The sequence below is a fragment of the Alexandromys fortis genome, unplaced genomic scaffold, assembly GCF_014885135.2.
Source record: "Alexandromys fortis isolate MF-2015 unplaced genomic scaffold, M_Fortis_MF-2015_v1.1 scaffold_32, whole genome shotgun sequence".
In the NCBI taxonomy this organism is placed as follows: domain Eukaryota; kingdom Metazoa; phylum Chordata; class Mammalia; order Rodentia; family Cricetidae; genus Alexandromys; species Alexandromys fortis.
The window spans coordinates 6,254,420-6,270,478 of record NW_026067938.1 but is presented as its reverse complement, the minus strand read 5'-3'; the positions used below and the strand labels follow the sequence as shown (position 1 = coordinate 6,270,478).

General features: G+C 46.1%; 1 protein-coding gene and 1 long non-coding RNA gene across 2 annotated transcripts in view; one reads left to right on the top strand and one right to left on the bottom strand.

The window, feature by feature from the left end:
• Positions 1 to 3,357: 3,357 nt before the first annotated feature.
• Ing2 (inhibitor of growth family member 2) lies at positions 3,358 to 10,789 on the bottom strand. The gene is made up of 3 exons (XM_050147243.1): positions 10,527 to 10,789; positions 9,551 to 9,896; positions 3,358 to 4,172 (listed from the first exon to the last, which is right to left on the bottom strand). Exons 1-3 carry the CDS (start codon positions 10,665 to 10,667, stop codon positions 3,502 to 3,504), a joined length of 1,158 nt encoding a protein of 385 aa, XP_050003200.1. The 5' UTR covers positions 10,668 to 10,789; the 3' UTR covers positions 3,358 to 3,501.
• Positions 10,622 to 16,059, top strand: part of LOC126504759 (uncharacterized) — a 62,486-nt gene continuing 57,048 nt past the window's right edge. Inside the window, exon 1 of the long non-coding RNA XR_007592704.1 lies at positions 10,622 to 10,758. This is a non-coding gene — a long non-coding RNA (uncharacterized lncRNA). The remainder of the gene's footprint in view (positions 10,759 to 16,059) is intronic.

Genomic DNA, 16,059 nt, shown 5'->3' with positions numbered 1-16,059 from the left:
TTGAACAGCACCTGAACGAGTTGCTGACACCCTTCTCAGAACAACTTTTATTTAGAAATGAGTATTGGACTTTTCGGCTCTGAGAAAGCATCTCTGGTGCTTCCTATTTCAAATGTCTGACTACCTCAGAGCCAACAACTCTTTCCTCTTTGGGAACAACTTGGTTCCTACCCAGTTGTGGATCCCTAAACAACAGCGTTGGCATCGGTACACCTTGCTGGAAATGCAGGCTCTAGGGCCCTACAAGCGATCTGCTGACCCAGACGGCAGTGTGGCAAATGGAGATGATATAGACACTTGAGAAACACTAAATCATAGCGACTCTCCAAATGCTTATCCCATCTCCTGAAATGTATCATACGCAGGACTCCATGCTGAGCTACCCCAGAAATTTGTGAGGCATTTCAACCCTGAGTGCCAAGACCTCTCTCTTCCAGAACCACTTGGTTGCTATTGCAAAATGTGAGGGACCCTCTACCCACTCCCAGCCTTCAGACTGAGGATTGCTTCCTAATCCTTAGGCAAAAAAATCTCACCAGCTGTGCCTTTTAAAACAGAAACTCTGGCGAGATGGCTCAGTGGTTAAGAACACTTGTCTTCCAGGGAACCAGAGTCCAGTTCTCAGCACCCACGAGGCAGCTCAGTCTAGAACCCCAGCGCTGGGGACTGGATGCCCTCTTCTAGCCTTTTTGAGCACTGCACACATGTTCCATAAACACACAGAAGAGCAAACAGCATCCATATACATAAAAGTCAATAATCTTAAAAAATTCTAAGCTAGAGATACACCCTTCTGACAGTCTTTCTACAGCTAAGCATACACACCTAAACTGCCACCTGAGCTTCTAGCCCCACTTCCATAGGGGCCTACAGATGCTATGCACAAGAGCCAGACTGGTCTTTAAATACAAACCAGACTGTGGCTCAAGGTCTTTCAATGCCTGCCAGGATTTCCAAAACCTTCATTTTCTAGCTTTCCTCAACCTTATCCTACTGCCCCCAAAGATGTGTGGCCTCCTTTGTCTCTGTTTTGAGGTCTGCCGGCTTCCTAGACGCCCTTCCTAATCACTGCACTGATACTCACCCCTTCTTTCTCCACGTTTATTGTGCTTTGCTTCCACTTAACCCCTGAAGTAGTTACCTAGTGTTTTAGTTTTAGATCAGGTAACTAATCCTTCCAGTAGGATGTGTGGTTCACTGGAGGGAGTTTCTCTTTGCCTGTCCCAACAGGGTAAAGCCACCCCCAGCACAGACAGACAGCGCTCAACTGGTGGTGGTAGATTTGGAGCTACAGAACCTGAATGCTGACAACCTCCCAGGGGTTTTCAGTAGGCCGAAAATGTCAAAATGGGGCAGTGGTTTAAAATCTTTTCTATTCGTTAGCATGGGGACCTTTAAAAAAAACCCGAATACTTAAGTCACATTCCAAATGAATTCTATATCGCAGTTACTGTGGTTGGGGCCCAAGTACCAATGCTTTCAAACTTACTAAGATAATTCCAATGTGAGATAAGTTTGGGAATCTCACATAGTATGAGCTGGTAACAGTGATATGAGACAGCATTAGGGAGAAATACTTGACAAAGAAATCCCAATCATAATGCTATGCAAATGCAAATTTATGACTTCTATTCCCCACATGGTATAGAAAACAAAAGTTAATTCATAAAACATGTTTTAAACAGTCGATCTGAAAGACAAGACATTCCAGGTACATCTACCTGTCAAAGCCCAAAGCGCTATTAAAATGTTGTGGGGTTTGTTTCTTCTTCTCCCATAAGCTGAGGCAAATTTATGAATTACAGAGTGGTGAGCTCTCCACAGTCACACCTCATGGCTTTGGAGAGACTTGCTCACATGATTCTGTGACTCTATACTCAAGAGGGAAACAGGTTTCTTTACAACTCAACAAAGTTAAAAGTAAATTCTTTATCATTCTGCTCAATATTCTTGCTTAAGTAAGATAGTCTCTGGCAATAGTCACCAAGCGACTTGGCCTTGGGACGGAGATAAAATATTGTTCCTTTACCACCTCTAATCTTAAACTGTCTTCCTGCCTCGGGGTGGAGGACATTAATGAAGGGAAAAGCAAGCGATTGCATTATTAAAATCTTTCCCCACAGTACAATGCTATGATTTCAAATGAGCCTTGGAGGCATTCAAGCCGGCTCATTTTACAGGCGAATCACCTGACGCTCAGATTAGGTGAAATGACACGCCTACAAGTCACACAGAGAGCTTGAAGAGAAAAAAAACATTTTTTTTTCCAAACAAGCAGACAGGATTTTTCACATGTGTTAATCAAAAAGCATCAAGACCATCAGATTAGGAAGAAATGGTGAGTAAGAAGCACGCTACACGTGGGGTTAAAGAACTAACTAGTCCATCTGCTGCCCCCCACAACCAAAACCTGCTCAATGCAAGGACATACATTCATCAAAAGGAAAATATCAAAATTCCGGAAAGTTCAATTTACAAACACATTATGAATTGTATTGTTATAATGAAATTAGTTCAATAAACATGAAAACATCAAACAGCACCAATACCAGAGGTTAAGGTAAATATACTATTATTAAAAATAATGTATAATTACTCATTGGGATAGAAATAAATTCTAACCCCCAGCGAAACTGTCTAAAATAACTGTCTGACAGAAAAGGCAATGTTTAGAGACTCACAAACGCCCTCTTCCCACTGACAGGTCTGTGGCTACACAAGCCAGCAATGGGTCACATGGGAAATACCAAGACACATCTTCTAACTGTTCAGCCTTGAACCATGATGCCTACCAGCAGGAACCAATGGCAGAGTTTTGGTATTCTAACTAGCCTTACTTGTCCCAATCAAAACAAAAGCAGCCCCTTATCAAGCACTAGCTGAAGTGCATCTGTTCGGAAACAGCAGGGCATTTACAGATGCCACAACTGACAGGTATCAGAGGCTCCAAGGAAGCCCAGCAGCAATTACTCCAGGAGGAGTGCATTACTCCACTTGGAGCCACATAATTTCTCCCTAGTTCCCAGGGTTTCTGGAGGACTAGAGATTTAACAAGCGTATGGATACACGGGCCAATAAGGATCTCTAAACAGAATAGTGTTCTATTTGAAATCACCAAGGTAAGTTGACAGAGAAATCCAACAACAGATAAAATTTTGAAGCACACCGAACTGAGATGTTAGCAAACGTTTGTGTTTACCCCAAAAACAGCATGGGAGTCTGAGGTGAAAATGACACAGGCGTGGTTTGGAAAGCCACCTGAAGTCTGCTCATCCCTCTCTCCCGCCTTTTTCCTGCTCTCAGGACTACCTGGCTTAAAATGTTTGGTAATTTAGTGCAGAAAATTAAGGTCACAGACAAAGTACAAGAACTTTTAATACACCATTAATACTAATGATTAAAAATTATTGCATAGTCTTATGCATTTACCCTAAAACATTTTCTGAAAGTAAACCAATTATATAAAAGACAAACAACCCTTTTAAAACATGGCTGCCTTCACTACCTCGCTCTTCTCTCCTTTTTTGTCTTTTCAGTACTTTTGTCCATTGTTTTCTCATTGTCTCCCCTGCACTTTGGGCAGTACCATTTCCCCTTTGGTTTATAGGTGAGTGAAACACATGAGAAGTGGAACCATTCAATGGGACACTGTTCATTGTCACAGCCTATCATTTCCCCGTAAGACACTTGGTTACATAAGCAGTAGGTAGGTTCATTGGGATCTATTGCAAACTCAACAGGCGAGGCTTCCCTTTCCTGCTTGGCCTTGGAGCGCTTCTTTTTCTTGGCGGATTTGGATTTCTTTTCTTTTGGTGGCTGATCATCACAGTCTTCAACCCCATTTGTCATGTGACATAAATCACGGCTCTCACTGGTTCGCTGTCTTCGAGGTCTTCTAGAAGATCGCTCGGGCTGACCAGAATCCATCTTTCCTTTGTCTGAGGCTCGTTCACTTTCAGCAGGATCTTGGAAACACTGTGAGTGCAGCTCCATTTGTCTTGCCCGATTTTCCACCAATTCGAGCATTTGTGTGACAATCTGAATTTTTTCATCTCCCAATTCCTGGCTATTAATCAACGCTCTCTGCAGATGTTGCTGTAGGCGTTTCTTCTGGTTTGAATCATCTTCTTTCTTATATTTTTCATAGACATCATCAATTTCCTTTAAAGTTTCTAAAAGAGGGGAAAAGGAGATTACTATGGCATATCAGCACACACATCATTTTCAAGGTAGAATTGAAGCAGAAAGCACACCTGACAGCATGTACACATTAAAAACATTACTCTCAAACAAATTCGCCATCATCTAATAAAAGTGTACTCAGGAGCAAACGGCTCACAGGCAAAGGAGCTTGCTATCAACCTGACAAGCTCAATTTGGACTGGTTGGTTAGTTAGCCATTCATTCATTCACTTATTTATCCGCTCACTTATTTATTTATGCATGTCTGAGTGTTTGTTGGTGCTTCCCCTGCGTGCATGCGTGTATGAGGCTGTCGTGTGAGCTGCAAGTGGGTAATGGGAATTGAATGAACCCAGATCCTCTGGAAGAACAGCCAGTGCTCTTAACCACCGAACACCTCTGCAAGCCCCAACAACCTCAGTTTGATCCTTGGGTCACGATATTGATATTGTAAGCTCACAGAACTGACTGCTGCAAACTGTTCTCTGACCCCCACATATGCATCCATATGCTCTCACACACAAATAAAGTTTTTTTTTTCTTTTTGTTGTTTTTCTTTTTTCCAGACAGGGTTTCTCTGTAACTTTGGTGATTGTTCTGGAACTAACTCTTGTACACCAGGCTGGCCTAGAACTCAGGGAGAGATCTGTCTGCCTCTGCCTCCCAAGTGCTGGGATTAAAGGTATGTGCTACCACTACCTGGCTAAATAAAAGTAATTTTAAAAGCTTTTAAAGTTTGTTCTGGTTAATTTGCTAACTTGACAGAAGCTAAAGTTATTGAGGAAGAGGATGTCTCAACTGAGAAATGCCTCAATAGGAGCAACCTTTGGGCATTTTCTTGAATTATGATTGATATAAAGAGAGCCCAGCTCACTGTGGACATTTTCAACCCTGGGCAGGTGGCCTGACCTGCATAAGAAAGCAGGCTGAGTGAGCCATGAGGAGCAAGGCAGTAAGCAGCCTGGTTTATGCTCTAGTTCCTGCTCCAGGTTCCGACCTCGAGTTCCTGTCCTGACTTTCCCTAGACAGGAACTGTGACCCGAGAGTTGTGACCTGAAACAAACCCTTTTCCCTGCAGTTGCTTTTGGTGACACTGCTTACCGCAGCAACAGAAACCTGAGACAGAGGTAAACTAACAAGAAGAACATAAACACTTAATAGTACTTATCTGTATTAAGAAAGGTAAGGGAAAGAGGGAAACGGCCAGCCAGTCTGTGAAGTGCTTGCCAGATAATCACGAGGACCTAAGTGATTCCTAGCACCCACATAAAAGGCCGGTGTGGCTGTGCGCCTGTAACCTCAGTGCAGGGATGCAGACAACCTCCCTGGGGTTTGCTGCTCAGAGGCAGTCTAGCTGAATCAGCAAGCTCAAGTGAGAGACCCTGTCTCAAAAAACAAGGTGGATGGGCTGGAGGGATGGCTCAGAGGTTAAGAGCACTGGCTGCTCTTCCAGAGGTCCTGAGTTCAATTCCCAGCAACCACATGATGGCTCACAACCATCTGTAATGAGATCTGGCACTGTATCCTGGAAAGTGTACATAATAAATAAATACATTAAAAAAAAAAAAAACAAGAATGCCCTTAAAAAAAAAAAACAAGGTGGACAACAATAAAGGAACATGTGGGACATCAATGTCTGGCCTTCACAGAACACACACACACAAACAGACACATGTAATAAATTAATAATCAAAAGTATTATGTAAGTAAGACTATTACATGCTAATTTAGAATTTGCTGAGTTTCTTATTGCCTATTCTGTATCTGAGCATCAAATCAACTCTATATACAAAATTTATATGCTAAACTCCAGCCATAAAATTTGAGGTGGTTCTGGGTCTCCACCACAGATTATTACCCACCCGCGTGTCTGCAGGATTTACAGCTCAATCGGGGATTTGTTACATGACTCCAGAAAGACAATTACCGTACTTTTCACATCCTACCCCTGGACACTTCAAAAGACAGGCATCAGCATCTTTTAGCTTCCTGTCATCTTAGTTTTAATGGCTCTTTGACTTTAGCATCACAGGGGAAATTCTGAAAATCAAAACTATTTCTAGATTAGATCTGTTGTTCTTGGCATCCACAGAGCAAGCCACTCCAAAATTACAGTAAAGTCAGCACTGGGTCATTCTACCTTTGTCTCTAACTCAGCAGTTGAGTCTATGCTTGTGGAAGCTGCTAAGGCAATTGTATAAAAAGTTGGACACTTTTGAAACAAGCAAAAGCTGAGTCACCAGAATGTATAATTTCACCAGCTGCCAAAAAAACTAATTAGTTTTATTCAAATCTGTTCTATTTCTTACTCATATAAGGCACAATGCTTATATCAAAGAGATCAGTCTTGTTGGGGATAAAAATAAATAAATATTAACTCTACTTTCCAATACTATGTAGCATATCATTGTTTTAGCTCCACTGTCATTACTGTTATATCCCATACCACTGTTTTATATTCCAATTGTAAAGAGCAGAAATGTTAAATAAGTAAAATACATACAGTAGCTGTCTGAAATCAGGTAAGAAACACTAATAATCGGCACATTCAGGGATTCCCTCCTCCCTAGAAACTGCAGGTATTAATACTCGATGGACAATTTTACCATTAAAGCTGAAGGTACCAAAAGTACTCCTATCTGCATATCATAGCTGTAAATTAATTTTTACATTGTGTGTGCATGTGCACGTGCGTGCACATGTGTTTATAAGCACTCGTGCATGCCACGGCACTCACTACTGAGTTCCTTGTGTCACTTGCACACTGACACTATAATGAAATAAAAACTTATGTTTTAACGGCACCTGAATTATACAGTGAGATTAAAAAAATACCATTTACTCAGCCCAAATTATTGGCTAGAGATTTTTTTCCTTCATCTGGCTGGGTCTGGGGCTGGTAATCCCAGCTACTTGAAAAAATGAGGCAGAACGATCACAAGTTCAAGCCCAGCCTCAGTGACCTTCTGAGTCAAAATAAACAGTAAAAAGAGGGGTTGGGATAACTCAATGGCAAATGCTTGCCATACATGTGTGAGACCCTGGGGTCAATACACAGCCACTTAAAAAAATTACACAGCGCAAGCGCTTGAGGATGCCCTCACTTTTACACGAGAAGAACTGCCAAATCTGTACATCTGATCTTACAGCACTTCCCACACACCGTGTGACAGGAACTCGGATTACATGTTACAGTCTAGCTCAAAGGTCACCATTTCCCCAGAAAATTATGAATGAAAGGCTGAGGAAACAAGAATACATAAAGCTTCTAACAAAAATAAAACTATGAAGTTAGGCTTAGCAACTAAGTGCAGGCCTTTCAGTACTATAAGGCTCACTACTCATGTTACCTGAGCAACTTATGACAATTACAGAGAACTGGAATCAAAGACTTTCCTGTCAAAAATTATGTCACTAACAACCTAAAACAGTCTCAATTTTGTGCCTTTAAAGAATACAATACAACCTTAACATAAGGCAAACTACAACTTAAGCAGGTGTCCCATTGCTAGGTTGCCATTCATGTATGTCCCCCATGTCTACAGAAAAAAAACCCACAGGGCTGGAGAGATGGCTCAGTGGTTAAGAGCATTGTCTGCTCTTCCAGAGGTCCTGAGTTCAATTCCCAGCAACCACATGGTGGCTCACAACCATCTGTAATGAGGTCTGGTGCCCTCTTCTGGCCTGCAGGCATACACACAGACAGAATATTGTATACATAATAAATAAATAAATATTTTTTTTTTAAAAAGAAAAAAACCCACAGGATGATGCTCGTAAAGGGTGGGGGTGGGCTCTAGGACAGTGGGAAATCCTCTACCTATCCTGTGTGAGCCCTGAATTCAATCCCTTGGGAATGAGAAGAGTCACACAATTCGCAAACGGGTGTTTGAAATAAAATATTCTCCACATAATTAACTGAATACATTACCTTAGCACTGTAAATTTTATCTATAAAAGGTCACTTTCTTTTTTACCTTGTATGTTAAACCAGGTGAAGATACGAGCACACCGTACAAACAATACTGTCTTTCCCCAACAAATTATTCTTACCAAAGACTCAGAAGACAAAATTGTTGTTGGTTGAGACACCAAAGAGTTCTAAGTTACAGGGTTGGTGACATGTCTGGAAAAACAGAGTGGCTACAAGTTGTTTTTCTGGTCCACATTAGGTCTAGGCTGTTCCCTGACTAAAGGACGAACTTATGCCCACTTATCTCCTGTCCTAGCAGCAGAAAGGTACTACAGTCCCTAAAGGTGACTTCCTGTCCTAATTTCTTTGACGACAAACAACCCTCCCCCTTAAAAAAAAAAAAAAAAAAAAAAAAAGCTTTTCTCCTCGTTTAAACTTGGTGGAGGAGGAAGGTAAGGGTGCTGGGACGCCAGGTGGTTGCCCGGCCAACGAACCCACTTCCTGCAGAGGTCCGGAAGTGACACACAGCCCGGAACCTGCGCCGATCCGGGGTCAGCGACAGTCCCTGAGCAGTGCCCGCGCCTTGATTCACTGGGTAGGAGATTTGAAACAGCACCCCCAACACTGACTCCGCCCAGGCATCTAATGCCCCGCCCAGCAGGTGCCCCGCGTGCACTCAGCTCAGTCCACCCAGGCCCGTGCGTGCAGTCCGCCGTGCCGAGGCCCGCGGGAGCGCGCGCCCCGCCCATACGACGTCACACCTGTAGGCCCCGCCTAGACCGGGGCCCTCCCCCCGCCACACACACACCGACACACTCACGTCTACACACTCACACATACATACACACACCCTCTCCGCCCGGACCTGCGGGGGACCCCTCCCCCTTTAACCATTTGGCAGGAGCCGAGGAAGGGCTAAGGCACCGGACGGCCCGGAACTTTCCCCGGGGCGAGAGGGGAGCACAGACTATCCCAGTCCCGCGCCACGCCGGGAGCCGGAGGGGGGGGGGGGGGGACGGACCGTCACCCAAGTCCACCTTCGCCGTCCTCTCGCCTCCTCCCCCCCCTCCCGCACGTTCCAATGCATCTGCTCGCAGAGGGAGGAACCGGGCGGGCAGGGGCCAGCAGGCCCAGCACCCAGCCCAGCCCGCGCCCCACTGCACACTCGCCAGCCCGGGGCAGGACAAGCGTGCGGCAGCCCAGCCGGCGGGCACCGGAACAAATGCTCGCTTAAAATGGCTGATTCCCGTCCGCGGCAGCTGCAGCCAGCCGCCCGGGCTGCAGCAGCGGAGGCTGACGGGCGGCTCTCGGAAGTCCCGGGCAGCCGCAGTCAGGACAGAGAGGGCCGCGAGGCCGGTTTGCAGTCGTCGTCCCCCACCCCCCGCTTCCCGGTTCCACAACACCAGATCGCTCGCTGCACTTCCCCGACACTGTCACCCGAGAGAGAGAAAGTACCTTGGTATTTGTTGTCCAGCTCCCGCAGCACCGACACGTTCCTCTGCATGTCGTGGGGCAGTGACTCCACGCACTCCAGGTAGTCTTGCACGTAGCAGGTGAGCAGCCGGCTCCGCTCTCCGGTCAGGAGCGCGGCCGACGAGAACAGCTGCTGCTGCTGCCCTAACATCCTGGCGCCGCCGCTGCTGCTGCTGCTCCTCGCCGCCGCCGCCGCCGCCGCCTCCGCATCCAGCAGCCACACATGCAACAGCCACGACCGCCGCTCCTCCGCTCGGCCGCCCGGCGCCGCGGGGACACGGCCGCCGCTCGAGAGGGCACCGCCGAGTCCCCCGATCTCCACTCCCCCCTAAGAAGAAACCCTCACTCTCCGCCCCCGCGGGAACAAGCCCAGGGGCGGGGCGAGACCTGGGCTCCCTCCGGCCCCCTCCCTCGCGGGGGGAAAAGAGAGCAGCGGGGTTCCCCGCGGCCGATGGCGCCGGGTTCCCGAGCGGTGACACGGGCTGTCACCCCGGGAGTCCCCAGACACTACCGGAGCTGCCCGGTCGCCCAGATCCCCGTGACAAGTCCCTCGCTGCCCTCTCTCCGCGCTATCAGCCTCGGTGCCTGTCGGAGTCTCAGTGGACTTGCCCCCGCCCCTAAGCCAGCGGCCGCGTCTGCGCCTGCGCGGCACTCACTCCTAATAAGGCCGGGGCCCCGCCCCTATCGCCCTACCGGAGGGTTCGCATTCTCCCGCCTTCCCTGCGCCACCCGGGCGATTGGTCTGTCAACTCTCGCCCGGGGTGGGGGGAGGGCGCGGAGGGTGGCCAAACGGCAGGCTGCGCCCCGCCCCCTCTTAAAGGGGCCGCATGGCTGCGCCGACCCCTTCACCCCAAGTCCGACGGTTGCCCCCGAGAGCCCAGGCGGCCGGGTTCTCGTTTCTGTACCCCACCGGGATGAGGGAGCGCCGGCCAGGCTCGCTCGACCCCGTGGCACCGACCTTGCCTCCATCTGGCGGATCCGGGATGCGCCTCCCTCGCGAGCCTCCGAGACAGCGAGCGGGGCCCCTGGGCGCTGCCGGCCGAGTGAGGCCTGCTGGAACTAAGGCGACCCAGGGTGCAGCGGGCGCGGCTCCGGGCATGCGCGGCGACTTCCCGCCGAGCGCCCCGCGGCCGTGCTCGGTCACCTCCCGCCGCTGCCGGCTTCACCGAGCACCGGGGCTAACCGCAGAGGTAGGCGGTGCGCCCTGAGTCCCCGCCTGGCGTGCGGTCCGCTTCCCCAGCGCCGGGGTGGCTGGCAGGGTCCGCTCCCCTTCCCGAGCGCCTTGCAGGTGTGGTTTAGGGAGAAGCTTGCAAGACTGTCCCCCCCCCCCCCAAAACCACCTTAAGGAAACTTCAGGGATCGGGTCACTTAAGCATCAAACGCCGGCGAGGACCTCGCTTGGTCGTGGAATGAGAAACACGCTCGCGCGTACACACACACACTTAGACTCACACGGCATTTTATTTTCACTCGGTTTTTATCACTAACAAGTAGGTGAGCAGTGCAGATGGTATTAAAAATCCAAAGAGCCAGCGAGTGCGGTGCTTTCTGTGTGAGCGGATTTTCAGGCTCACTCTCCGAGTTGCTGTCAGTGAAATGCCAGGCGGAGGAGCGAGTTGTAATCACGGCTCCACTTCCGGGATGTATATAAATAAGTCAGTTTTGTTTTTTAAAGAAACCGGTGTAAGTAGAAGTCCTCGCCGAATTTTGCTGAAACGCCCCTCTCCCCCGTAAGCCCTATTGGGAGCAGAGTATTTGAGTGAAAGAAAATGCAGAGTGCTAAGTTTGTGTCCCCCTTGCCTGGTTTGCAGCGCTGCACCTGTTGCACGCCCAGTTCAGAACACTTCCGACTAGCGGTGTGTGCTAAGCAGCTGTTGGCATTCTAGTGAAAATCTAGGTCTGGTCTGGAGGAAATTTTGAATTTCGTAACACACAACACGGAATTCCGCGTCCCGAGGACAAGGGCAATATTGTAAAGGACTGGGAACGCTTCGTGTGGTCTTTTAACTCGGGGATTTTGACCAGGAAAAAAAAAAAAAACAGACAATTGAATTTCTGACGACTTGGGCGAATTTTCTGTCTGCAATTCTTTAAATCTTTCATATTGAAAATCATCATTTTTAAGAATTGAAGGTGACTTAGGTTTTGTTGTTGTTGTTTATTTAGTTCGTGGTTTTGTTTTGGTTTTTGCTAGAACTCGATGTTTGTCTGCTCACAAATTTGATTCAGCTAATCCCCCTGCAAGATCGAATTAATGCAAGACGCAGTGTTTCTTTTTGATTGGAGTCAGGCACTGGGGACCTATGGATTTTATGCAACCTGCTCGCTGCACACACCAGGCAGACTACGATGTGCGAGTCGGTGATGCAGAATTCCCAAGGGCGACAAAAACAACAAGAGCTGGGGATCAAGAAAGGATTTGGAAAGCATTCTTGTTGTGTTTCCACTAGGACGGGTATATGAACTTCAGATACGATAACGTGTGAATGGCCGCAGCTGTACTTTTCTTGCTATTTGTATTTACACTGGTAATCTCATCCTGGCCTCCTTCTGCTGGCAGCCTGTGTGGGGATGGCAAGTGGGCATAGCTCCTCAACCCAAGTCCTGGCCCTAGTTAATTTATCATTGTCCTTTTCTTCTAAGTAGCCAGTCATGTGGCCTCTCAAATTGGGTTTCCTAGCCCTTCCACATGCAGAAATCCCCACTCTCTACAATATAGAAATTGACCATATTTAATTATGGTGGGGGAGGTATTTTTCTTTTGTCTTCTGTTCTTTTTTTTTTTTTTTTTTTTTTTCTTCTTGAGACAGGGTTTCTCCGTAGCTTTGGAGCCTGTCCTGGCACTAGCTCTTATAGACCAGGCTGGCCTCGAACTCACAGAGATCCTCCTGCCTCTGCCTCCCGAGTGCTCGGGCCACTACCTCCCGGCTTCTGTTGTTTTCTTATTTACTGACCTTGAAATCGATAAGCAGATGATGCCCCCAAATTAGTGTTCAATTGACTTTAAATTACTGGACTAAATCTAGTATCTACCATTCATTAGGCCCCTGATGGGAAATGTCTCCAAGCCTATTTCCTTTATAATAAAACATTTCTATCCTTTGTTAATATTATATGAGATGAGAGGAACAATCTCAACTAATTAAAAGCAAACTAGCAAGAAGTTCTGAGGGAAAAAAATCAGCTTCTGCTTTAATCAAGCCAATTAAATTAGAAAATCCTTTCTTCTTCTGTTTAATTTTTTTATTTTTTTCCTTTTAAAAGATTTGTAAATGTCATCCCTGCATGGATGTCCATCATGTACATACCTGGTGCTCAAGGAGGCCTGAAAGGGTGTCAGACCCCATGGGACTAGAATTTCAAACAGTTGTAAGCCACCGTGTGAGTTCTGGGGACCATCCCGGATCCTCTGTAAGAACAAACAGCAAGAGTTCTTACTCTCTGAGCCTTATCTCCAGCCCTGAATTTTTTTTTTTTTTTAACTTTTTGGATTTTGCTTTTTAACTATGCTTTTTAGGGTAGCATACAAAGTAAAGGGTTTCATCATGCCATCTTCATATAAGTGTGTCACAGACCAGGCTGGCCTCAGACTTGAGGGTGTCTTGGTGTGTCTGTCTCCCAAGTGCCGGCAGTACAGGCTTGTGCTCCTGTGCACAGTCTGGCCTGGATTCTAATTGTTCTTAATGATGAAAACCTGGAGTTAGATATTAGGTCACTGGAGAGACCTTTTACCTCTACCAAATCCTCTGACTGAAAAGGCGATCCTGTCTCTGCCAAACCTCAGACTGCACTGAGCTCCCGTCTCCTCCTGCCTTATAGTCTTCTCTCTGTCCAGCCATATCACTCCTGTCTCCACCTCCCTGTTGCTGGGATTAAAGGCCTGGGATCCCAAGTTTTGGGATGACCTTTGTGGGAACTCTGTTTCTCTTTTAGACAGATTCAATCTTGTGTACCTCAGGGTGGCCTTGAACTAACAGAGATCTCTCTGCCTCTGTCTCCTGAATCCTACAATTAAAGGTATATGCCACCACTCCCTGGCCTCTCATGGCTTAGTTCTGCACTCAGCTCTTCAGGCAGGCTTTATTTGTTAAAACAAACAAAATATCACTACAGCCAAGCTAAATGTTCTTAAAATTTTTATGATGAAAACTTTCAAACACAAAAGTATGTATACCGTCCACCCATTGTCATTGTGTTGTTTAATCTATAACCCTTATTCTTTTTTAACCCTCAGTGGGTTGTTAAAATCTTATGTGAGAGGCTCTAGAGTTGGCTCAGTGGTTAAGAGCACTTACTGCTCTTGGAGGACCTAGGTTCAATTCCCAGGACCCACAAGGTGATTCACAATCACCCCTAGCTCCAGTTCCAGGGCAGTCTGACTCCCTTCTCTCACCTCTGTAGGCAACAGGCATAGATGGGTGCACCTACATTCATGCAGGCAAACACTTATACACATAAAATAATTTTTAAAAATTTTAAGCCGGGCGGTGGTGGCACACGCCTTTAATCTCAGCACTCGGGAGGCAGAGGCAGGTGGATCTCTGTGAGTTCGAGGCCAGCCTGGTCTACAAGAGCTAGTTCCAGGACAGGAACCAAAAGCTACGGAGAAACCCTGTCTCGAAAATCCAAAAAAAAAAAAAAAATTTAAAGGCAGGACCTCTATAAGACCCCTGAATAGTCAGCCCAAGTGTTTAGTGTCTTAGCAGTCTAGGGTCCCTTGCTGTACCCCTACTTCTACTTTCTGCTCAAATTCCCCTCAGTAAAGTCTTGTATAAATGATGTGTGGGAAAAAAATTGCTTGTTATGGAAATTTTGGTAATATATCTCATGGTATGTGTTGGTGGCTCACAGTCATCTATAACTCCAATTCCAGGGGGATCCAGTGTCGTCCTCTGACCTCTGTGGTACCAGGCACCCACATGGTGCACATATATATGTGCAAGCAAAATACCCAACGTGTGGGCTGGAGAGATGGCTCAGAGGTTAGGAGCATTGCCTGCTCTTCCAGAGGTCCTGAGTTCAATTCCCAGCAACCACATGGTGGCTCACAACCATCTGTAATGGGGTCTGGTGCCCTCTTCTGGCCTGCAGGCATACACACAGGCAGAATATTGTATACATAATAAATAAATATTTCTAAAAAAAACCCAACGTGTACAATAAAAAAACTTACATGAAAATACTTTATGAACAGATAAGAGATAACAAGATTTTAGACATGCATTGCTATTACCCTAACTCATATTTTTCTTATAATTTAAATTTCATGTTTGTCTCCTGTCTCATTTAATCTTTCCACATTTGGTTTAACAGAACAATCAAGCCTCAAAGATTTCATTTGGTTAGTGAGTTCTTTCCCAAACAAGAGCAGTTAATTCATTCTTGAGTTTAATGAAACGGGAATGTTTTTCTGACATTTGGATGGCTGAAAAGCACTCTTAAAAATATTGGGAGAAATTACTGTAAATGGAATCTCATATCAAAAGGTCACCAAGCCTGGTGTGGTGGCATACTTCTTTACTCTCAGCACTCTGGAGGCACAAACAAGTAAAAATCTGTGAGTTCAAGGTCAGCCCCTATCTATTTAGGGATTTCCAGGCCAGCTACGCAATGAGGCCTTGTCTTCAAAACATAATAAAGGCCACCAGTTGACAACTCTCCATAGAAACGTATTTGTACCTGATGCAAATGAGTCCTTGAAACCTCGAAGTTTGTATTAATTTTAGAGATAATTGTTCTGGATGGTCCTGTGAAGATTTTAAATTCTCTCGAAAAGCCCAAAACTTCATCACTACAAAAAGCAACCAATAAACTTGCGAATTAATGGTCTATATCTCCACTAAGCTCAGGTTTTTTTCTTTTTTCTTTTTTTTTTTTTTTTGGTTTTTCGAGACAAAGTTTCTCTGAACTAGCTCTTGTAGACCAGGCTGGCCTCAAACTCACAAAGATCCACCTGCTTCTGCCTCCTGAGTGCTGGGATTAAAGGCGTGAGCCACCACAGTCCGGCTGAGCTCAGTTTTTTTTTTTTTAATATTTATTTATTTGTTTATTTATTTATTTATTATGTATATAATATTCTGTCTGTGTGTTTTCCTGAAGGCCAGAAAAAGGCACCAGACCCCATTTCAGATGGTTGTGAGCCACCATGTGATTGCTGAGAATTGAACTCAGGACCTTTGGAAGAATAGGCAATGCTCTTAACCTCTGAGCCATCTCTCCAGCCCCCTGAGCTCAGTTTTAAGACATGTTAGTTGCTTTATAAATACAGCTAACATACACTAGTTAATTAAAAAGAATATATATAAAAGTCTTCACCAACTGACAAAACCTCTTACAAGTGGTGTCCCCCACTGCCCCTCCCCCCCAAAAAAAACCAATAAGAATAAACTCCACGTAACTTGGTGTCCTTTTCACCAAATCTACTGTGTCTTGGGAATGGAGATTGGACTGGACCTGATGTGGACGTTGAGCTGCTCGTCTGCAAATGAAAA

What these genes read in the sequence shown, in the direction of transcription:
- Ing2 (XM_050147243.1), bottom strand. Translation starts at nt 10,667, where the DNA reads ATGCCCGGAGCCGCGCCCGCTGCACCCTGGGTCGCCTTAGTTCCAGCA. An exon ending in ATCCGCCAGATGGAGGCAAG is followed by an intron (nt 9,897 to 10,526) that starts GTCGGTGCCACG and finishes GTTTCTTCTTAG; the next exon opens with GGGGGAGTGGAGATCGGGGG. An exon ending in GCTGGACAACAAATACCAAG is followed by an intron (nt 4,173 to 9,550) that starts GTACTTTCTCTC and finishes CCCCTCTTTTAG; the next exon opens with AAACTTTAAAGGAAATTGAT.